The sequence below is a fragment of the Erinaceus europaeus genome, chromosome 11, assembly GCF_950295315.1.
Source record: "Erinaceus europaeus chromosome 11, mEriEur2.1, whole genome shotgun sequence".
In the NCBI taxonomy this organism is placed as follows: Eukaryota; Metazoa; Chordata; class Mammalia; order Eulipotyphla; family Erinaceidae; genus Erinaceus; species Erinaceus europaeus.
In genome coordinates, this window is record NC_080172.1 from 82,424,441 (window position 1) to 82,448,794 (window position 24,354).

A 24,354-nucleotide genomic window follows, 5' to 3' on the forward strand; every position below is an offset into this window, starting at 1 on the left:
CAGGAAATGGGTAGGTAGTGTGTATCCTAATCTGACTTGAAAGCAGTTTGGAATAGTTATTTCTCTTCTTTCCTTCTTTCCCATCTATGACGGATTATCATAAACCACAACCTTTGTTCTCTTTTCTTTTTCTTTTCTTTTTTTCCTACTCCATCAGAGTATAGAGAAACAGAATTTCAGCCAAAAGCTACATGTGGCCCTGAACTTCCTGGTTGGCATCTGCCCCACCTGTCTTTCCCACTGTATCCTGCACTGGGACAGGATATGGAAGGAATGACTATCATCTTACACACATTTGAACTTAATAAAAGCAATAAGTACTAGTGTGGATTGAATCTTTGTATCAGAAAACTTAAGTCAAAGGACTTACACCCTCAAGACTGATTTTTATGGATCACAACAACAGAAATAAAAAATAGCTTCTGTTATGAATGCTATCCCAACCACAGTATTCTAGAATTTATTTTTATTTCACAGAGAAATTCACCTTTCAGAAGAAAACTTACAATTTTGCTGCTTGATCAGTAGTGCTGAAGCTATGAAACCATTTATTTTTACAGCCACTTCTATCAAAAGTTATCTTTTTTATCCACCAAATTATTGATTATAGAAATATGAACAAAAAATTGCAAGAGTAAGGAACAGACATTTTCAGTTTGTGGATATCAACCACCCATACACAAAAGAATCACACTACAGCATTGAAAATTCTTGATCTCTTCAGATTAAATAATGAAGAGGCCAGAGAGAGATAGCTATACATGCAGGCCAAGTTTAAACAACACATGGGATTATCACAGCATGAGGAATCTCTGGTACTGTAGCATTCTCCCATCCTATCTTTCAGTTTCTCTTTTCCTATCTAAATGAAAAAGTTGGCCCGAGACTGGTGAAATCACATATAAATGAGAGTCTGCATCACAACAGATAAACAAGGAGAAAACAAAATGACAGACATATTTAAACAAATTTGTATACCAGCTAATGAGATAGCAAAACAGTATCCACAAATGAATCAGAGAAATACTGATTCACAAATTCTAAAGATTCATTAAGTTTATATATTTGAAAACAAAAGACATCAAGACTCATTTTCCCCTTAGGAAAAAAGTACCCCCACACATCTATGGACAACTAATTTTTAAAGGGGGGCCCTACCACCCCATCATCCAGGGATCTAGTCAGGGAATCCTGGGATTACCACATAGATGTGATGGGCCTAGTCCTCTAACAGATCCCTCTCTCCACTGTCACTGGTCATTCTCCATCAGGAACAACATAGTGGACCCTCTTGTGGGTCTCTCCAGAACCTTGCCCTCAACATAGATCAACAATGGTAGGGACTGCCCCATTCTCCACGGAAGATTGGGTCAGCATATTCTGCCACTCGAGAAAAATGGATCCTGAAATGAGTGCAGCCTAGAATGCTCCTTGCTATGACTACAGAATGTGAGCTCAGACCTATGGGGATGCAGAGGTTACACAGGCTCCTGTGCTGAATATGGGCCCCAGATCAAATAGATGAAGTTTACAGTTAACAGTATTTATATACTTTTCCCATATTTGAGAGCTACTCTCTTCCCTGATCCAGCTTTTTAGTCCTATTTTCAACTCTGACACAATCTCCCCAGACAATACCTTTGGCCCACCTGCATGTTAGCTGTTGGGCTCAGGCCAAAGCTGGTAAAGTCATGGACCCCTTGGAATATACTTAAAATAGACCTACTAGCTTTTTCCAAAACTGAGACCCCAAATCTCATCTGCTATATTCTTGCCTTTAGGCTCCTGATTATTAAAAAATTTTTTCTGCTTTATATCTTAATAGTTTTCAGCCACCAAGCTGCAGATGCTACCATGATGCCAACCTAACTTCACTGTACAGATGACTTCACCGATGTACCCTCGAACCCCATCTCTCCAAAGCCCTGCCCCACTAGGAAAAGAGAGAGACAGGCTGGGAGTATGGATCAACCTACCAATACCCATGTTCAGCAGAAAAGCAATTACAGAAGCCAGACCTTCCACCTTCTGCACCCCCTAATGATCCTGAACCCATGTTCCCAGAGGGTTAAAGATCAGGAAAGTTTCCAATAGAGGGGATAAGATATGGAACTCTGGTGGTGGGAATTGTACCCCTCTTATCCTATGGTTTTGTCAATCATTATTAAACCAAAGAAAAAAAAAGAAGAAAGATATCATCATAAGACTTCCTGTGGGCCACACCAGGAACTTGCCCTCCCTATACAATAGCAATGGTAGGGATCTGCCCCACTCTCTGAAGAGAGGCAGGGTCATCTTACCCTGTCGCGCAAGGAAATCTCTTCCTGAAATGTGTGCACCTACAATATTCCCCGCTATGACTATGGACTACAAGCTGAGACTGACAGGATCTCAGAGGTTACATAGGCTCCTGTGCTAAATGTAAACCTCTATGGGCCCTGGGTCCGATTGAAGGAGTAAACAGTTAATTTTATTGATATATTTTCTTCAAGTTTGGAAGCCACTCTCTGCCCTAATACAGTTTTCTAGTCCTACTCTCAACTCTGACATCTTCCCAGACAATATTTTTAGTCCACTTCCATGTTAGCTATCAAACTCAAACAAAAATTTCAAAGTCATGGGCCCCAAGGAATATATCTAAAACAGACTTCTTAGCTTCCTTTCACCCTAAGATCCCCATTCTCATCTGCTCTATTCCTATTTGGTTCCTGTTCCTGTTTATTAATCATTTTTGTCCTGTTTTATATCTTACCTGCTTTCAGACACCTACCTATAGAGGCTACTATGTTTCCATGCTGACTTCCCTGGGCAGATGACCAATAAATCCCAGAGCCTCACCTCTCCAGACCCCTAGCTCACTAAGGATAGATAGAGACTGGAGGTATGGATCGACCTGCCAACCTGCCGATGTCCATATCCAGCAGAGAAGTAATCAGAAAAGCCAGAACTCCCACCTTCTACACTCCATAAAGAATGTTGGCCCATACTCCCAGAGAGGGAGAAATGTTAGGGGAAGATGACCAAAGGACTCTGAACTCCAATTCCATCAGGACCCAGAAAGAAAAGAGGAAAATATGAAGGACACTAGGAAATAGTAATAGGTATAAGTCTGATTTCAAAAGAGAGAGAGAGAGAGAGAGAGAAAGAAGGCAGGACCACAGGAAAAAATGGGCAAATATGTATAAATACAGATAGTTATAGAGATAATAGTCAACCCACATCTGTGACTTTGGGAGAATTACTGATGTTTCCAATGGAGAGAATAGGGACACAGAACCCTGGTGGTGGGAATGGTATAGAATTATACCCCTGTCATCAAATGGTTTTGTATATCTATATTAAGCCACTAATAAAAATTAAAAAATAACAGAATGTAATTTACTAACAGAAACCCATTCGTCTTTGATTCATCAGTTACAAGATATAATTAAAAACTAGAGTAAAACATTTAATTAGCTTTACTAAAAGTTGTACATATTAAGTAAAGACATTCAAAATGGAGATTTAGACTATAAGTAATCTAGCACTTACAGAACACAAATACATTAAGTTTATATCCAAGCTCTATAAAATAAGTATCTACATAAAGAAGAAGAAAAGCAAAACCCCTCTATTATTCACCCAGTAAGAGATGTAGAATATATTAATAAGGATATCATTTACACCAGAAATAATTTAGGTTCTTGGGCCAAGCAGAAACTGTAATATTGTCTGAAAGATCACTAAAAGAAATAAAAACTGCTTCCCTAAATGTCTTTAAGAGTTCATTTTTTTTTGGATGAAATAAAAACTGCTTCCCTAAATGTCTTTAAGAGTTCATCTTTTTTTTTAAATCTGTTTTGTTTTGTCTTTTTTTTGCCCAAAGTATTATATTTGTTACAGTGTCAGAAGAATGTAAAGGAACTGTCAAACAATATCAAATAATTATAAATTATCTTGGTTAGTAAACAGAAATGAAACCAGAAAATAATAGTAGTGGTCCTTAATTTGTTTCTAACACATAGCATTGATTAAAAAAAAAATTTTAAGTTGAAAATTTTAAGAGTTGGCGAATGTTAAGAGAAATGCCATTCCATGATGTCATCTAAACCATAAAAATTAATCACAGCACAAGCAAGCAGGAAAAAAAGCAGTAATTTGGTATTCTGGTGCCACCCACTGGTTAGGTGTCCTCCTAGCAAGTATGAAATTGAGGCATAAAGTAAATTACTGGGCTAGGAAAGAGAATAACATCAGGAACTTCTGGCAAATCAAAATTATCATATTATTTCATTACAAAAGGGAATAAAATAACTGTTATGTTCACAAGATTAAGTTTTATTAAATAAAAAAGTACAAGACTACAAGCCCCAAAGGGTTAGTTTAAGTCTTATAGTCAAAACAGTTAAAATTTAAAGTATCATTTCAGGGCTGGAGATAGCTCATTGTATAGGGTGAGTATCTTGGCATACTCATGATCCAGGCACCACAAGGGAGTACCACAACAGCTCTAGAGAAAATCTTTGATGCTGTGCGGTGCTGTCTCTCCCTCTCCCTCTCCCTCTCCCCCTCCCCCTCTCTCTCTCATGTGTGTGTCTTTTTGAATGGAAAAGTTAAAAAGTTAGCCATAGAAGCAGTAAAACTGTATATACATTAGGTCCCAATTGTACCCAAAAAAATCATTTCAGCTTTTCAATTCAATATATAATGACAGTCTTCAAAAAGAGTTGCATCTGCATTTTACTGCAAAGAAATAAATTATAATAGTCATAGTATATTTAAAAGTTCATAAAACCAACAAGAAGGAAAACCCATTTCTACTTTTTACCAGAAAAATAATAAAATACATGTAGCAAAGGACATGTCAAAAAAAATGAACTGAAAAGATTAATTTCTCAAGAAGTCCTAGGAAAGACCATTCAGATAAACTAGTAAAATACATGTCTCCTCTTGATTACCACAGCACCATATCCTAGTATATTTGTGCTTTACCAAATTTGTGTATGTGTGTGTGTGTGTGTGTGTGTGTTCCTATATTTTGACCAGAACTTTTCTCAAACTCGTTTGTGATGGAGCTGGAGATGGAACCTGGAACCTCAAAACTACAAGCATAAAAGTCACATACATAACCATTAAGCTGTTTCCCTAGCTCCTACTCCCTTTTCTTATATACTATTATTCTTAACAACTCAGCACAGAAAGTATTTTAAACTCTTTTTTTATTAGTGATTTAATATTGATTTACAAAATTATAAGACAACAGGGGTATAACTCCATACCATTCCCACCACCAGAGTTCTGAATCCCCAACCCTTCCACTGTAAACTACAGAAATTTTCCCAAGATTGTAGATATGGGTTAACTATTATTTCTACAACTATCTGTCTATATTTATATATAAAAAGTCCCATCTTCTTTTTCTTTACAGGTCACACATAAGCCTCTTACTACATCCAAATGTCCCTTTTTCCTCTTCTCTCTCCAGGTCCTGATAGAGTTCGAGTTCATAGCCTTCTGGTCATTTTCCCTCTATCAATTCTCTCCCACTGGAAGTATGGATCAAAATTATTTTGGGGTGAGAGTTCTGGCTTCTGTAGTTGCTTCTGCACTGAATATGGTCATTGGCAGACTGATCCATACCCCCAGCTTGTGAAAGTCATTTTTCTTTTTTTTTTTTTCATATATATATTTTTTCCTTTTTTTAAAAAATATTTTCATTCATTTTATTATTGGATAGAGACAGAGAGAAATTGAGAGGGGAGGGTGAGATAGAGAAGGGAAGAGACAGAGAGACTCATGCAGCCCTGCTTCACCACTTGTGAAGCTTTCCCCCTGCAGGTGGGGACCAGGGACTTGAACCTGGGTCCTTGTGCACTGTAATGTGATCACTTAACCAGGTGCGCCACCGCCTGGCCCCCCGTGAAAGTCATTTTTCAAGTCACCTTTTATCTTAAGACAGATCCTACTGAAGGTTGATTTCTAAAGACCAGACTTAAGAGTTCCTCTCTGTTTATGAACTGGCCTTCTAAATCAGAATTCACGAATCTTCTCCAAGCTATTAGTACAGGCTTCCAAGAGTCTTCAGCTTGGTGATAATTATCACCTAGCCTGTAAAGGTCAAGGTCTTTGCATGCTCATAGATGGTTGATTGCAGATAGGAATATGATGAGAAAAGTCACATTTCCACAGATGTAAATTGCTAACACTGCCTTTTTAAAAGCATGACCCTAAAAGAAAAATTGAGTTATGAAAGCAAGTTACCACTATCACTAGTGATAGTGTCAGGAAATAAGAAAGGGAGGACTTACTTCTACTTCCGCTACAGTAGATGACTGAAGAATCTGAATTCTGGTATCATCCAATATTTCAACTGCAGTAACAACAAAATAAGTTTACAAGGAGAATGGTATGCAGGTAAACTGATTCTCAAAAGAGCTCCGGTTTTCAGTGTTTGCTGAAGTACAGATTGTACATTTTCCTATTTGGAGCTACCAAGTGTTATAAACTAGCTGAATATTTAAAGCCCTCACAAACTGGAACAAGCCAAAAGCCTCACATATTTGTCAAGGGACTTAAAATATGTCCTCCACTTCTAGTCAATAAATGCCATCATTATGCTCCTGGCAATTCAAGTTTTAAGTCTACACACATTTCAAACAGTAAGCCATAATTCAGTAGTCATCAAAAGCCCACATCTATAATTCTCTCAAGAACCACAAAAAGCAGGACAAAGTACTTTACAGCTCAGCATCTAAAAGCCTCCCAGGCCCCTAAATCCACAATGTCAACACTAGACAAAGAGATTTTGTTTTTAAAAAGGCAAACTTTGCTAGCCAGTTGGAGCTAATAACTTAGACACAAAGGTCACTCCATCTAGAATCCAAGCGAACTTAGCAAGACAGGTATCATGTACATGGTAACATAAGTGGCAGTTCCCAGTAAGCTTTTCAAATAGGTGAAATCTGTCCACAGTGCTGCCTGTGTTGACTTGAAGTATCTCTTCTTCCTCTACCTCATGGATGTCCCAGTTTCAGTGTATATTGGCTTTGAGTCAGACAGGTGCACCCAGTGAAGTGCACACATTACTATGTACAAGGACCCAGGTTCAATTCCCTGGTCCCCACTTGCAGGGTGGGGGAAAGCTTCACAACTGGTGTAGCAGTGCTACAGGCGTCTCTCTCTTTCTCCCTCTCTGTCTCCCTTCCTCAATTTCTCTCAGTTCCATCAAATTAAAAAAAAAAGAAGAAAAAGAAAAAGTACTTCCAAGGAAGTGCTTCTTTCCTAAAATCTTTCCTTTTTTTTTTTAAATAGGACAGAGAGAAATGGACACTAGAGGAAGACAGAGAGGAGGAGAGGAAGATAGACACCTGCAGTCCTGCTTCACCGCCTGTGAAGCAACCCCCTTGCAGGTAGGGAGCTGGGGGTTCGAACCAGGATCCTTGAGCTAACCAAGTGCACTTAACCCACTGTTCTACCACCCATCCCCCATAAAATTTTTCCTTTATATTTTACTCACAGTCTATTACTAAGAAAAAAATCTAGCACTAACAAATAAATTTTAACAAAAGCAGAATTATTTTCACAATTTCTACCACTGGCTGACAAATCACAACAGTGAGATACCAAAAAGTAGTTAATCATTGACATCAGACTAATTATATTCCTATAGTTTACATGGAAATGACCCTACATAATGTTTTTTCAAGGAGGTTACCTTTTTGAGAGAGTCGGTAAGCATGCATCTCCAGAATAACCTCAGTCCCAACATGCCAGGCTACAAATCCAATCATCCAGTAAGTTTTCCATGGGTCAGGAAGACTCATTCCTGACAAATCCATTCCCAGGAACATTGTTGCCACTGAGTTTATAAAAGAAAAAAAAATCTCTCTATGCTTAAATGCAGTCACCAACAAGAACATTGTATATATGTATATTACATCAATTAAAACATACTATAAGTTTAATTAGTTAAATTATTAATATGTAGCACCAGTAAAGTAATTCAGTCTTTCTATTGCTGTTCATTTTTTTATTTTCTTTTGTATTAATTTTACTTATTGGATAGAGACAGTGAGAAATAAAGAGAGGTGGGGGGTGGGGAGAGGAAGAGAGAAAGAGAGATACCTTCAGACCTGCTTCACTACTTGCAAAGCTTTCCCCCCTGCAAGTGGGGACTAGGGGCCCGAACCTGGGTCCTTGCGCATCGTAGCATGTACACTCAACCAGGTACACTACCATCCAGATCTTATTTGTTGCTGTTCTACCACTAGAAAGGATAATGTGGGATCTACCAATTTTTTTAAGCGAAGAGAAGGAACCACACTTTACAAGAAAAAAATAAAATTTCCAATGTAGGATGAAAAAAATGTATGAAAGCCATTGTTGACATATTCCCCTTCTAAAAATGTCTATAGACTATAAAATTAAGAGCAGAAGGTATCGTTTAGGTATTTATAATATAGTTATGTGCTATATAATAATGCTATAGTTAACAATGGAGCCTGTACACAACAGTAGCCCCCAAAATCCTATTGTCTGGTTGGGATATATATATCCCAACTGTGTAGTTGGGTGTGTGTGAGAATACTCTGTGGTGTTTGTACAACAAAATCACCTAGCAGCATTTTTTAAGACATCCTTGTTGTTTGTGTAAAGTATCAAGAGTACATTGGATAATTATCTGATTGAAGAAAAAAAAACCTTCCTGGAAGACACTGTCCTCATAAAAAGATGTGGAGACAGGGCTGGCGTCACCACAGTCCATATCAGTCCAATTAAATGTTCCTGGATTTGAACTACTTAATTATTTGACTATCAGCAACACTTATTCTACTGGCAAAAATAAACACTTAAAAAGTCTCAAACAAGAGTTTTTTAAGTCATTTTTAAATCCTTTAAAAAAAAGAACCTGAAATAATGATTTGAATGGTTACCTCTAGAAATTACTTTCCGGATTTCAATGTTTAAGGCTGATTTCTCCTCAACAACCAATTATTCCAATTACTAATGCATCTAAAAATCATTTAAGCCAAATTACTACTTGCAATTTAAACAACCAGCAATTATATATGAATAAGTGGCATTACAATTACTTACCTGCTATTATTCTAGCAGCTGTTCCAATACTCCAATGAGTCCAGTTAAACACTTGCCTTCTACCAAAATAAAGAACCAGTCAGTATTCTTAAAAGTTATGGAACTACAATTAATTCCCAAGAGAATAGAAGCATGTAATTTCCCTTATTGCCTAGAAATTAGATATCTGAAAATACATTTTAAAGTCTTTCAGAATAAATACAATTTATCGCTAAGTTTTACAAAGTGCGAAATGTTTCCAATTGAATCAGAATTAGTTTGCCCACTAATGATATCCACATTAGGAACGTTTTACATGAAAGCTGTAAGTACCTTGGGTGATGCAAAGGTGGCCTGAAGGCTGCCAGAAAAGGCTGAAGAACTGCGAAAATCATCACCACACAACCAAGGAACGGGTGGTAACCTGCATGCTGAACAAAGTTACATCACTTCAGTGGTATATTTACCTTCTCCGTCCCCCACCCCCACCATCAATTTAGATTCTAAGTTTTAAAATAACATACACAGTGGCATACTGTTTTTCATTTTTTTAAGACTGAGGGAGAAAGGCAAAGAACTAGGGCATCACTGATATATAAAATGCTATGGATCAAACTCAGGGCTTCAGGCTTTAGAGTCCAACATTTATCCACTATGTCACCTCTCAGCCCAAGGACCAGTGTAAGGATCCCGGTTCGAGCCCCCAGCTCCCCACCTGCAAGGGAGTCGCTTACAGGCAGTGAATCAGGTCTGCAAATGTCTTTCTCTCTCCCTCTCTGTCTTCCCCTCCTCTCTCCATTTCTCTCTGTCCTATATATCAATGACAACATCAATAACAACAACAATAATAACTACAACAATGAAAAACAATAAGGGCAACAAAAGGGAAAATAAATAAATATTAATTTTTTTAAGTCATAACCAGGGTACTAGTTTGGAAAGTTCCACTACCCTATAATATAAAGTATTAGCAGTAATAAGAAAAAAATTTATGGGGTTTAATGTACTGAGAGCTACCTTAAATACTTTCTGTTAGTTAACTTCCAATGTCCAAACAGCTTGTGAGAAAGATAGTACACTACCTTCATTCAAAAATGAATAAGCTAAAAGATAGAGAAGTTATACAAAAATTCCAAGGTGTCACATGTAACAAGTGATGATCTGTGGATCTGAATCCAGTTTATGAGTTGTACTTTTAACCTTTATACTCTCCTTTTCACAAATAGCAGAAAACACCAAATATAAAGTTTACAAAATAAGTGTTAGCCTTAACCACAAATAAAGCACAAGATCCCAGTATCTTGATTCATATCAGAAAATCTTCTTTATTTCCTCCTTAGGATTTTTAATTATTTCATATTAAACAGAGTCTCATGAAAGAGCGAGGGTGTCAGAGCACCATTCTGGTACGTGAAAGACCAAGATTCAACTGGGAGCCTCAGGCATGTGAGTCCCACACTCTACCAGCTGAGCTATCTCCTTGGCTGCCATAACTCCCTTCTAAAAATAGGCTAACTGAGCCATAAACTATAGTTTGATTTCAAATTATGACTGAGCATAAAACTGCAAAAGCACAGAAGCACTGGGTCCGGTATTATTAGGAGCCTCATTCACTCTTGATTAGTCTTATTCATTCATTCAATAAATTTTCTAAGTATATATTATGTACCAAAATCTATTCTGAGAGCTTGAGATACACCAGTGAACATACCAGTAAGGACCTTAGCTCTTGCAGAGCTCATATACTAATGTGGGAAGAAAGGCAAGTAAAAAACAAAATAAATAAACTATATGAAATTCCATAAAGGGTGTATGGTTGCTGGGCTAACGTGAGGCTGTTTCTTCCTGGGCACATGCTCTCTGGGTTGGAGAGAACTCGACCAGAGCCAACCTGGGCTGCTGTTTACTCAGCAACGAGAGAGACCAGGAACTCGTGGCGGAGCGGGAACACAATTCTTTATTGATGCGGAACGCTCCAGAGTCAGGTGTGAGCACAGCGAGTTAGGCCACGTGGCACCAAACTGCAATGGCTGCCTTCCACTCTGCATGCCAGCCCTTCTCCAGGTCGGGACGCAGGAGAGAAAAAACAACGAAACCAGGAGCAGAAGGGAGTTTTATGGGATAAAACCGGAAGTGGTGAGTCGGAAACAGAAATGGCTAGGAAAGGGGGTAGAGAGAGGCAAAAGGCATGCTGGGAAGGTGGAAGTGTCCTTAGCAACTGTTACGATGGTTTTAACTGGTGGGATTAATTAACAATGCCCTGAGGGGATAACGTAGTGGGGAGACCTTTAGTCATTTCTAAGACAAAGCAGAAAATTGGTGTGTAAATAATAATACTTGAATGGAAATATGGTGGTTTGTGGGCCCTGCCAATGTTCAACCACATCTGCACAATTTCCCAACATACAGTGGCAAAATGGAACAGGGTAAAGTCTCTGAGAAGTGAAGAGGTTCTGAGAGTGGAGGAAGTATGACCAAGACAGAAAGAAGAATCTCTGCAACGGCTGCAGAGCAGAAGCATGTCTGGTATCAGACTAGTGTAGGGCATGAGCCACAGACACACATACATAGGACTTGCTTTATTGTAGAATTGGACTTCATGTCTGTGCAGTTTCACTGATCCCAGGCTGAATTTTCCAATCAGACAGAGACAGAGTGGGGGGTGGGGAGAAATGCGATAGCACTGGGTCACTACCGTGGCACCAGGGTGGTACCAGGGCTTGAACCTGAGTTCCAGTTTATATATTTTTTAAATCATTCTCTCTTGTACTTGATAAAATATAGACCTAAACAAGGATTGCAGTGAAGAGATGAACAAGGTGTCCATTGCAATATTCTAGGCAAAAGGTGGCAGCTCAAGGCCACATAATGTCAATGATAGTGATAAGTGTTTTATTTTAATTAGGGTTTCTGATGATTTGATATGAAATGTGCAAGAAAGAAGAGCTAAAGATAATTCTAAGATCTTTGCCTAAGAAGGGAACTGTCAACAATACGGAGGTGGCTGCAGATGTAGCTAAATTGGGATGAAAGATCAGGAATTCCATTTTAGACAGGTTAGGTTTGAGATGTCTTAGACATGCAAGGTAAGGTACTGATTAGACATGTGTGAGTCTCAAGACAAAAGAGAGTCTGAATGGGACATAGATGTTTAGACTAAGCTTTAGTTTCTTCATTTATGGCATAGGGTCATCATTAAGACCCATTTCATCTGAAGTTTAAATATGATAATACATGTAAACCACTTGGTATATCTAGTCACATAGTAGGGATGTGAATAATGAACAAATAATCATGCAAATACTACTATGCAGTAGTAACCAGAGTAAAAGAAAATCAGTGCTCATGTTCCTTATAACATCTTAAATTTCCATCACTCTACACTGAGAAAAACTCACCAAAGCTTCATAATATGAATTTAACATCTAATTCAGTCTAAAAATACATTTTATTACCAAGAAATCTGCACTGCCATACCCTCTCCAGCCGTGTGAAATAGTAATTAAATGACTCAAAAGGGACAGAGAAAAATATGCAGAAACATCCCTGAACCCAACGTTTGAAAATAAAACATCAATATCCTTTGACAGCAAAATAAATTTATATAAAAACATCCCATTTAAGATACACTTACTCCACTCCATCCTCCTCTATAAATAAAGGGCAAGACAAAAGCAACACAGGTGAGGGCAGATGTAGTGAGCATGAGCAATCGATGCACCTGCAAGAAGAAAATGACAAAGTGAGAAGAGTGTTAATTAAACAAGAGAAAGGAGTTAGTGTTACTATGGGAATAGATTCACTAGAGGCATCAATTCAACTGACATCTAATCATGGTTTGTGATCTGCTAAAATAAAATCTTTATATACCACTAAATGTTAAAGAAAACTAAGCTGTCACCCTCATCAGTCACAAGCATTTGTCAAAACTTCTGCTACACAGAGTACAAGAATGAATATTCACATACAGCACACACTTACTTGCCAAGTCCTTTCAGTGATACTTAGTAAGTTTTACCATCAAGTAAAGTATACCAGATACAAAGGGAGATTCAACAGCAAGGAAATAATCAAAACTGTCCCTTGAGGAGTCTGAAATACAACTCAGCAGCTAAAAGAAACATTTACCAGATGTATTTAAAAATCAAGAAACTGTAAGTAAGTGAATCCCTCTCTCAACCACCACTGGTCACTTCCATCACATCAACATAAGCTATCTCGTGGGCCCTCCCAGAACCTTGGGATAGCCCGTCTCAGAAGGAAGATTGGGGTATCCTGCCCTGCCACTTGTGGAAGACTGGTCCCAAAATGATTGCAGCCTGCAATGTTCCAGCTGTGACCACAGGCTACGAGCTCAGACCAATAGGGACTCAGAGGTTACACAGGCTCTGCTGTTTTATATATATATATATACACACACACATGCCCTAAGTCAGGTGGATGGAGCTAAGTAGTTAAACAATCCATAGAATTTTTACCAAGAATGGAAGCTATTCACGGCCCTAATCCAAATTTTTGGCCCTTTTCTCTGTTCTGACACCATTTTCTCAGACAGTAATCTTTTTTAAAAATTTTCTTTATTGGGGGATTAATGGTTTACAATCAGCAGTAAAATACAATAGTTTGTACATGCATAACATTTCCACATAACAATACAACCCCCTTAAGGCCTCCTCTGCCATCATGTTTCAGGACCTACCCCCTCCCCTCCACACACTCCAGTCCAAGTTCTACTTGGAGTTTTCCCTTCTGATCTTGTTTTCCAACTTCTGCTAGACAGTATATTCCTATCTAACTTCAGGTTAGCTGTCAAACTCAAGCAAAACTACCATATTTGTGTACCCCCAGGAACATGCTTAAAATGGACTTTCTAGCTTTCTTCCACCTTAAAATCCCTAATCTCATATGTTCTGTTCCTACTTTTTGGTTCCTGTTTATTAACCATTTTATCTCAATTTATGTCCTGCCACCTTCCAGACACCAATGTGCAGATGCTACCATGATTCCATCCTGACTTCTCTGGGCAGACGATATCACCAATGTGCCCTGGAACCTAGCCTCTCCAGAGCTCTGGCCCATTAGGAAAAGATATAAATGGGATAGGGGTATGGATAAACCTGCCAGGCCCACATCCAGTGGAGAAGCAATTATAGAAGCCAGAACTCCTACCTTCTGTGCCCCCAAAACAACTTTGATCCATACTCCCAAAGGGGCAGAAGTGATAAGACTAAGAATATAAGAGGGCTCTTGGGAGATGAGCAGTGGTGCAGCAGGTGAAGTGCACATGGCACGAAGCACAAGGGCCAGCATAAGGATCCCAGTACAAGCACCCAGTTACCCACCTGCAGGGGATTCACTTCACAGGCAGTGAAGCAGATCTGTCTTTCTCTCTCCCCTCTGTCTTCCCCTCCTCTCTCTGCCTTATCCAACAATGACAGCAATAACAACAACAACAATGATAAACAACAAGGGCAACAAAATGGGTAAAACAAAATTAAAAAGAAGAAGATAAAAGGGCTCTGAACTCCAGCTCCATCAGCGCCCAGAGAGAAAGAAGGAAAACGAAAGGGACATATGGAAGTAGTATTATTTTCACGAGTGGCTTGGAGGGTAAGAGAGGATTGGATGAGGAAGAAAAAGGGGGTAATTGTGTATAAATGCAGACAGTTGCAGAGATGATGGCTGGCCTATGTCTACAACTTTAGGGCAACTATGGTGGTTTACAGTGAGGAGACTGAAGATTCAGAGCCCTGGTGATGGGAATAAAGTGGATTTATAGCCCTGTTGACATGTAAGTTTGTAAATAAATATTAAATCACTAATAAAATTTTTAAAAGTTAATGACAGTTTAGGAACAAAAAAAAGAAATTAAGAGTGAAAAATGGACACTGATAATTTATTATTCCAGGAAAACTGATGCAAGTTTATGCCAGAGAAAACTGAGCATATATCACTATATGTATGTATTACATATATGTATCTTATATACAATGTATATTGTAGAATACATAATGCATAAAAATTATATACTGCATAGTTAATTGCTATAATTTATTACATTTACGTCTATAATTAAATAATGTATTTCTATATTACAATGTATAATATAAATGATAGCCTTAAAGACAGTGGAGGATTTGAATTGGTGAAGAAGAAATATAAAAAGAGTTCCAATCAGAAATATGCTAAAGAGTGGATGAGAGGGAGAAAGAAAAAACACTATCATGACAGAGGACCTAGTGGGGGTTGTACTGTTATATGGAAAACTGAGAAATGTCATGCATGTACAAACTATTGTATTTACTGTCGATTGTAAAATATTAATTCCCCAATAAAGAAATTTTAAAAATAATTTTAAAAAAAGAAAAGAAAAAGCACTATCAATGACAGAGACAAACAAGTGCAAAGCATACAGTAGTACTGAGAACAAATGAAACAGACTGGCCATACCAGCTATCAGTGATAAACAAGGTTAGATAAGGTAACCCCTAAAATTATAAATAATATGAATATACTTCCAAGCATATACTTATAGAGTTAAAAAAAAAAACTATCCCAGCAATAGCTCTACAAACAAGCACACACATCCTATTTTAACACAGACCCATTGATCTGCCACTATGTGAGCAAATATCTATATCCTAAGACACATGGTAAATAAAACTTGTTTTATATTGCAGTTTTGCTTTGTGGGATACATACTGGTCTCGCTCAATTTTGTAGTAAGAGACTGTCTCCCCATCTCACAGGAAGGGGTTGAATAAAAATGAACATTTCCAGTCTCTTTTCCCACCCACTGAGAAGACAGATGATCTTGACTGATGAGCTCCAGAGAGACCACTATTCACTGGCTCATCAGTCAGACAACAGACCCCTACTCTGAATGCTGTAAGTATCCACTATTTCTTTCCTCTGCTTTCTTACCTTTCCTAACCCACCTGCACTTAGCACAGTGAGGGAAAGCGCTTCCAGCCTCTCTCCACAACTAGGAAACCCCAGGTTCCAAAGTCTGTATTACAAAGAAACTATATCACTCTGACACATTCTCCTAGCACTTCAAAACCCTGTCTCTATTCTGACTCCATCAAATATCTTGAGTCTATTTACAGTTGTTTAGGAAGTCATATGTTACTAAGGAAAATAGGAGAATGGTTATGCAAATAATTTTCATGCCTGAGGTTCTGAAGTCCCACATTTATTCACCAGCACCACTGTAAACCATAGCTTAACAGTGCTCTGGTAAAAATAAATAAGTAAATTTATAAGGGCACCAAAAAAATAAAAGGAAGACATTATTAAGACTCCAGAACTACGACTATCACACATCACATAGAATCCACATAATTCATGTTTCAAGTTACAATGGTCACACTATATGGAAGCTACATTAAGCTTTTCCTCCAGCCTACCTGAAACCAAACTGCTTTACCAAAGAAAGTCTTTGACCAAACAGGTTTGAAGAAGCGGGCAGTCAGTACACCTATGCTAACAGTCGTCATCCATGCCACAAACATCATGGCGCCTATGGGTAAGAAAGTATAATGGCCAACATCAAAAATTAGTCATATTATTTTTTAATGACAGTCAAATGCTTGGAAAATAAAAAGTCATCAAAATACACTTAACTGGCATCAGCATAATCTAGAAGAACTCTGTATATCATAGCTTGTACCGAGACAACTACACTTGTTTAAAAACTAACACCTCCATAATTCCTAGTAAATGTCTGTCACTGTTTCTAGGTGTTTTGCATATGTTAATCTAACAGACCTTTAAAATAATTCTATGAAGTAATTACAATTATTATTCCAGTTTTACTGGGTAAAGAAACCAAAACAGAGACAAATCCAGCAACTTGTGCAAGGTTGCAAAGAATTCAAATCCAGTCAAGTTTGAGTAATTGTATTCTTCACTACTACATAAATGCAGCATGGCTGCAGTTATCTCAAAAATCTTCTCAAACCTCATTCTAAAACGTCAACAAAAACAAGCAGACATATCCTTTTTGGATCCAATTACGGTCAAATGAGAGCTAATAGTAGAAGCAAATTAATAATAATAAGTTATTTTCAAGCTTAAGTGTGATGATATTTGCTAGAATTCAAATAGAATGATAACTCTACAAAACATAAAATAAATAGGGGGGCAGGCAGCAGCACACCAGGTTAAGCACACAGAGTGCGAAGTGCAAGGACCAGAGCAATGATCCCGGTTCGAGCCCCTGGCTCCCCAACTTCAGGAGGGTCACTTCCCAAGCGGTGAAGCAGGTCTGCAGGTGACTATCTTTCTCTCTCAATCTCTGTCTCCTGCTCCTCTCTCAATTTCTCTGTCCTATCTAACAACAAAAGCAGCGACAACAATGGAAAAAAGATGGCTGCCAAGAGCAGTGGATTGGTGGTGCAGGCACCAAGCCCCAGCAATAACCCTGGAGGCAAAAAATATATGTAGAAATAATATATATATATGAAATAGACCAAATAAGGAAAGCTCACCAAAACCATGAATATTTTACTATTACTATATAGGATATACTGTTCCCCTGCTTTTAAAATTCATCTTTTCAACACAATGTGTTATTACTTTTCAAATGTATATGCATGTAATTTCTTTTTTTTTAAGATTGTATTTATTTATGAGAAAGATAGGAAGAGAGATAAAGAACCAGACATCACTCTGGTACATGTGCTGCCAGGGATCAAACTCAGGATTCATGCTCAAGAGTCCAAAGCTTTACCACTGTGCCACCTCCCAGGCCACATGCATGCAATTTCTACAACCTACCACTGTACCACTATTCAGCCACAAATGGAACCAACATTCATCTGTATAGCCAATGGATGTTTGAGTTTGTTTATAAACTACTGCTGTTCTAACTTGATATGGTACATCATTTTAAGTAGAAAATACTTAAGTATAAAGCTAACTGCTATATCTGCCCTCAATTACTTATACATTAATCAGTTCCTAAACAACCTGCAAACAAAATACTATTATAATTAGGCAAAAATCACAAATTACTGTTTCGTTAGTACTTGCTATAATAATGAAATAATTAATATCTTTATTTATTTATTTTATGTATTTATTCCCTTTTGTTGCCCTTGTTGTTTTATTGTTGTAGTTATTATTATTGTCGTTGTTGGATAGGACAGAGAGAAATGGAGAGAGGAGGGGAAGACAGAGAGGAGGAGAGAAAGATAGACACCTGCAGACCTGCTTCACCGCCTGTGAAGTGACTCCCCTGCAGGTAGGAAGCCGGGGTTCAAACCGGGATCCTTATGCTGGTCCTTGTGCTTTGCGCCACCTGTGCTTAACCTGCTGCGGTACAGCCCGACTCCCAATAATTAATATCTTACATAAGTTCATTTAACTCATCAAGTGAATCTAGTTGCAGATAAAAACAAGTCACTTTTGGGGGGCCAGGTGGTGGTGCACCTGGTTGAGCACATGTTACAATGTGCAAGGACCTGGGTTTGAGCCTCCAGTCCCCACCTGCAGGGGGAAAACTTTGCAAGTGGTGAAGCAGTGCTGCAGGTGTCTGTCTACCTCCCCTTTTCCCTCTCAATTTCTGGCTATCTCTATCTAATAAATAAATAAATAAACATTAAAAAAAAACAAGTCACTTTTAAAAGTTATAGATGTCTCAGGACCAGAGAAATAGAGCAGAGGTGGTACACAGGGTATGTCTGCATAAAGAAGTTTCAGTTTTAGTCCCCAAACTGCCAGTAGCCAGACTTGTGTGATACTCTGGTCAAAAATTAAAATAAAATTACAGATGTCTTAAAAGCACCATTTATAAATTTAATATACACTCCCTATTGTACATTTTTAACAAAAATTAGCAAGCATTGAGAAAGATTATTCTACCCAGGAATGTTCATATTCACACACTGAAAATTTATAAGCATTTGCAAAATTAGTCCCACCAGCATTCATAATCCAGCCAGGACTGAATCATCAGGTTAAATTTATTCCAGACAGATATTATAACACTAAACATATCATTTACCATGTGCCTTCAGAAGGAGGACAGAACGGGATCCACCTATGTTCTTTGAAGAGCCAGTCACATCATATTTTTCATATGTAACCAAAGGCTGCTGACAATGTTTTGAAATTCGACCTGAAATTTAAAGAAAAAGTTAAGAAAAATAACTTCTTCAGGAGAAAAAAGGTATGAAAATAAATAGCATAAAAGTAAAATTTCTTAAGGTAATAAAAATTATATATCAACAGAGATGTCATTCATATGCAAATGATTATGTCCTTGAAAAGGTGTTAAAGAAACAATTTAGTCAGAAAGATAAAGACGAGTATGGGATGATCCCACTCATAAACAGAAGTTGAGAAAGAAGAACAGAAAGGGAAATTCAAAGCAAGAGTTGACTGAATTCGGTGTAGGGCACCAAAGAAAAAAACCTGGTTGGAAGGGGAGGGTGAATGTTCAGCTTCATGGGTAGGTGGGCAAAGGGACACAGTCTTTTGGTGGTGGGAATGGTGTTTATGTAAAATAAAAAATTTTAAAAAAGGAAAGTGGGCCCCACCCTGAAGTTCCAGGACTGGGGGAAATATAGGCATGCTTCTCTCAATTCAAATCAAATAATATTGCATCCTCGGATCACAACACAGTTAACGCAATGAGTGCCACCCCAGCATGCTTCACTTCAGACTGTGACCACAGACTTCAGGTGTGGAATGACAACTCTTCAGCTTCATCACTCGGGTGAGACCTTTCCTTTCATAGTATTCTCTAATTCCATTCCAGGTGGTCCACTCCCCAATAAAGTCCCCAGACCTAGATATAGTCCAGGTCCTCTGAGATAGAGCATATGTTCACACGTGCCCATAAACTAGGGAAAAATATATACCTGAAAGCTGAAGTACACAAGAGCCTGCAGGGAATACCCACCCAACACTTCATCTGCACTATTCCAGTCTTTAGGTCCATGGTTGTTCAACAATTTGTTTGGCTTTGTATGTTAAGTCTCTTTTCAGCCACCAGGTTCCGGATGCCAGCATGATGCCGACCAGACTTCCCTGGACAGACGACCCCACCAATGTGTACTGGATCTCCACTTCCCCAGAGCCCCACCCTACTAGGGAAAGAGAGAGGCAGACTGGGAGTATGGATCGACCAGTCAATGCCCATGTTCAGCGGGGAAGCAATTACAGAAGGCAGACCTTCCACCTTCTGCAACCCACAATGACCCTGGGTCCATACTCCCAGAGGGATAGAGAGTGGGAAAGCTATCAGGGGAGGGGACGGGATATGGAGATCAGGTGGTGGGAATTGTGTGGAACTGTAGCTCTCTTATCCTATGGTTTTGTTAATGTCTCCTTTCTTAAATAAAAAAATATATAAAAAATTAACATAATCAATAGTAAAAAAAAAAAAAGAAAGAAAGAATTTAGCCAACCAAGGAATAAATCAACATAAGGACTAGGAATGGAAAAGAGCTCTTGGTATGCCAGTAAAATTCAATAATGAATAAATTACTATTATCACTATAATCACAAGTCACTGAAAATACCAAAGGCAGTTCCTGAAAGAGAATACATAAATGTATATATTGAAATGCACAGATATTTCTATATATTTCTACCTAGAACCTGCTGTAGCAGCAAGACCAAGGACATAAGGAATAGGGGGCTAGTGAGGGTTGAGAGGGCACTGGGGACCCAATGCACAACAGTGCCGAAAACTCAAGTTGGTGATGAGAGTGCTGCACAGACAGCTATCATAAGATAAGAAACTCTGCCCATGTGACAATGGCTATTTTATAAATCATTATTTTCTGAATAAAACATAATTTTTTTAAATCTAGAACCTAGAAAGTTGGCCCAGAGCAGTGAGATCTCTTGGCAAAAAAAAAAAAAAAGATAACAATAGTGGTCCAGGAGGTGGCACAGTGGTAAAGCTTTGGACCCTTAAGCATGAGGTCCCGAGTTCGATCCCTGGCAGCATGTGCCAGAGTGATGTCTGGTTCTTTCTCTCTCCTCCTATCTTTCTCATAAATAAAATAAAATCTTAAAAAAAAAAAAGATAACAATAAAGGCACTTCAGGACCAACAATGTGCAAGGACCTAAGTTCAAGCCCCTTTCACTACCTGAAAAGACGCGGGGGAGCTTCATGAGCAGTGAAACAGTGCTGCAGGTATTACCTCTAACAAAATAAATATTCACATCAAAACAGTTGTGGTATAATCAAAGTACTATTCAAAAGATGTCTATCATTTTTAGAATATTTTTAAAATAAACTATAAAGTATTAATCTAATCATTTAACTCAAGATATGTTTAAAACAACAAAACATAGCTTAGGCAACCAGAAAGGAAAGCCCATTAAAAATTAATAAATTGGGGAACACAGAAAGAGTAAAATAATTATTCAAAAGACTTTCATGCTTGAGGTTCCAGGTTCAATTCTCTGTGATCTTCAAAAAAAATTTTTTTAATTAAATTTAAAAATAGTTTCAAAAACAGTTGTCTATTTGATATGTATAAAGTTAAAAATCAAGAGGGTCAGGAGATAGCTCACCCAGTAGAATGTACACTTTACCATGCACAGGAACCCAAGTTTGAGTCTCAACCCAACACCGCCATGGAAGCAACTCTTTCCCTATTAACAAAATAATAATAATAATGCACTGGAAGAATGAAAATGAACCACTACATTTCACCACACACAAAAGTAAATTCCAAATGGATCAAGGACTTGGATATTAGACCAGAAACTATCAAATACTTAGAGGGAAATATTAGCATCTAAGTGTTATAGGCATCTTCAATGGTGAAAAACTAATTGCAGGGGCCAGGTGGTAGAACACCTGGTTGAGCACTTATGTTATAATGCTCAAGGACCTGGGTTCAAGCCCCTGGTCCCCACCTCCAGAGGGAAAGCTTCACAAGTGGTAAAGCAGGGCTGCAGGTATCTCTCTATCTCTCTTACTCTCTATCACCCCCTTCCCTATCGATTTTTGGGGTCTCTATCCAATAAATAAAGATACATCCAACTGCAAGGAAGACTAAAACAAAAATAAACCAATGGGACTACATCAAATTAAAAAGCTTATGCATAGCAAAAGAAGCCACCACCCAAACAAAGAGACCTCTTACAGACTGGGAAAAGATCTTTATATGCTATACATCAGGTAAGAGGCTAACAATCAAAATATATAAAGAGCTCACCAAACTCAGCAACAAAAAACAAAACAAAAGTTACCCCATCCAACAATGGGGAGAGTATATGAGCAGAATATTCGCCAAAAAAAGATATTCAAAAGGCCAACAGATATATGAAAAAATGCTCCAAGTCAGTCATTGTCAGAAATCTAAATACAGACAACAATGAGATAGCATTTCATTTCTGTAAGAATGCCATACATCAGAAACAACAGCTACAACAAATGCTGGAGAGGTTGTGGAGGCAAAGAAACCCTCCCGTACTGCTGGCGGGAATATAAATTGGTCCAGCCACTGTGGGGAACAGTCTGGAGAACTCTCAGAGGGCTAGAAATGAACCTACTCTATGACTTTGCAATTCCTCTCCTGGGGACTATCCTATGGAACCAAACACACCCACCCCAAAAGATATGTGTATACCTACGTTCATAGCACCACAATTTGGAAGAGCAAAAACCTGGAGGCAACCATTGTATCTACAACAGATGAGTGGCTGAGAAAATTGTGGTAAATATACACAATAGAATACTCAGCTATTAAAAATGGTGAATTCACCTTCTTCCCCTCATCTTGTTTAGAGCTTGAAGGGATCATGTTAAGTGAGATAAGCCAGAAAGGGATGAACATGAGATGATTACACTCATAGACAGAAGCTAAAACGTAAGAACAGAAAGGAAAACACAAAACAGAACTTGGACTGGATGGAGTTGGTGCACTGCACCAAAGTAAAGGACTCTGAGGTGGAAGGGGGGCGGTGAACGTTCAGGTCCTGGAGCATGATGGTGAAGGAAGAACCAGGTGAGGAGGTTAGTGTTATGCAGAAAACTGAGAAATGTTACACATGTACCAACTACTGTATTTTATTGTCAACTATAAACCATTAATCCCCCAATAAAGAAAAAAAATAAAACAAAAGAAAGAATTCTAACAACAAATGTTGACGAGGATGCAGAAAAAGTGACACTTGTACACTGCTGGTGGAAGTGCAAATTGGTCAAACCCCTGTGGGAAACAGTCCAGAGATTTCTCAGAATACTACAAAGGGATTTATCCTTTGATGCAGCAATTTCTCTCAGGGAGAGTTGCTCCCCCTCCCAAAAAAAAAACACCTACCAGAAAAGATCTATATACGCCTATGCTCATAGCAGTTCAATTCATAAATACACAAAACACACATGTGCAATAACAGATGAGTGGCTAAAAAAATTGTACTGTATATATACATGATAGATAGCTGTTTAAAAATGATGTAGTCATACCCTTTGCATCATCTTTGGTGGAACTTGAAGACATTCTGTTAAGTGAGATAAACCAAAAAGAGAAGGACAAATACCAAATGATCTCACTTCTAGGTGGGACTTAATAAATAGAGAGAAGAAGGGAGAACTCAAAGTAAAACTCAGGCTCAGTGTAATGTAGTACACCAAAGCAAAGAACTCAGGAGAATGAGAAGAAGGGATGGACTGAAGAGAGCCGTAGAGTCCTGGTGCACAACGATTTCAAAGGACCTAGATTGTGGGTGAGAGACTTCTGCAAAGAATTTTCACAAGGAGATGAGCAACCATACCCATGTGCCAACAGCTGCACTGTAAAAGATTAATCCCCCAATAAAATGATTTTTAAAATACAATAAAGATTTTAATAAATATTTAATATTTTATATAATAAATTCATATAACTTTATATAGATGTATATAATAAATTTATAATAAATATAGATAATTTTATATAGTAGATATTTAATATTTTTCATTTTTAAAAGTACGCACATACCCTATATGAAAAAATAATCATTGTCACTAAAAGATCCATATATACAAGGTTTGTTTAAACAGAATTTTGAATTGTTATGTGGAAAATTTGGAAATGTTGTGCATGTACAGTCTATTGTATTTTACTGTCAACTCTAAACCACTAATCCCCCAGAAAAGAGATTTAAAAAAAAGAAAGAAAGAAAAAGAAATAATAGCGAAAATTTTCTCAAAACTGAGAAAGGAGACAAATAACTCAGATCCAAGAAGTTTAGAAATCCAAACAAAATTAATTCAAATAGATGCAAACCAAGATGCATTATAATTAACAAAAAAGACAGATGAAGAGAGAATTTAATTAAAATAC

General features: G+C 37.9%; 1 protein-coding gene across 2 annotated transcripts in view; it reads right to left on the reverse strand.

Annotated features, from left to right (window-relative positions):
- Positions 1 to 5,181: 5,181 nt before the first annotated feature.
- FRRS1 (ferric chelate reductase 1) overlaps positions 5,182 to 24,354 on the reverse strand; it is a 64,236-nt gene continuing 45,063 nt past the window's right edge. For both annotated transcript variants that reach the window (XM_060202136.1, XM_016190591.2), the window contains 8 exons: positions 19,064 to 19,177; positions 16,464 to 16,576; positions 12,689 to 12,775; positions 9,388 to 9,485; positions 9,076 to 9,134; positions 7,694 to 7,837; positions 6,288 to 6,349; positions 5,182 to 6,206 (listed from right to left, as the gene is read on the reverse strand). In XM_060202136.1, coding sequence (XP_060058119.1) covers positions 6,114 to 6,206; positions 6,288 to 6,349; positions 7,694 to 7,837; positions 9,076 to 9,134; positions 9,388 to 9,485; positions 12,689 to 12,775; positions 16,464 to 16,576; positions 19,064 to 19,177 — 770 coding nt within the window. In that variant the 3' untranslated portion in view covers positions 5,182 to 6,113. The remainder of the gene's footprint in view (positions 6,207 to 6,287; positions 6,350 to 7,693; positions 7,838 to 9,075; positions 9,135 to 9,387; positions 9,486 to 12,688; positions 12,776 to 16,463; positions 16,577 to 19,063; positions 19,178 to 24,354) is intronic.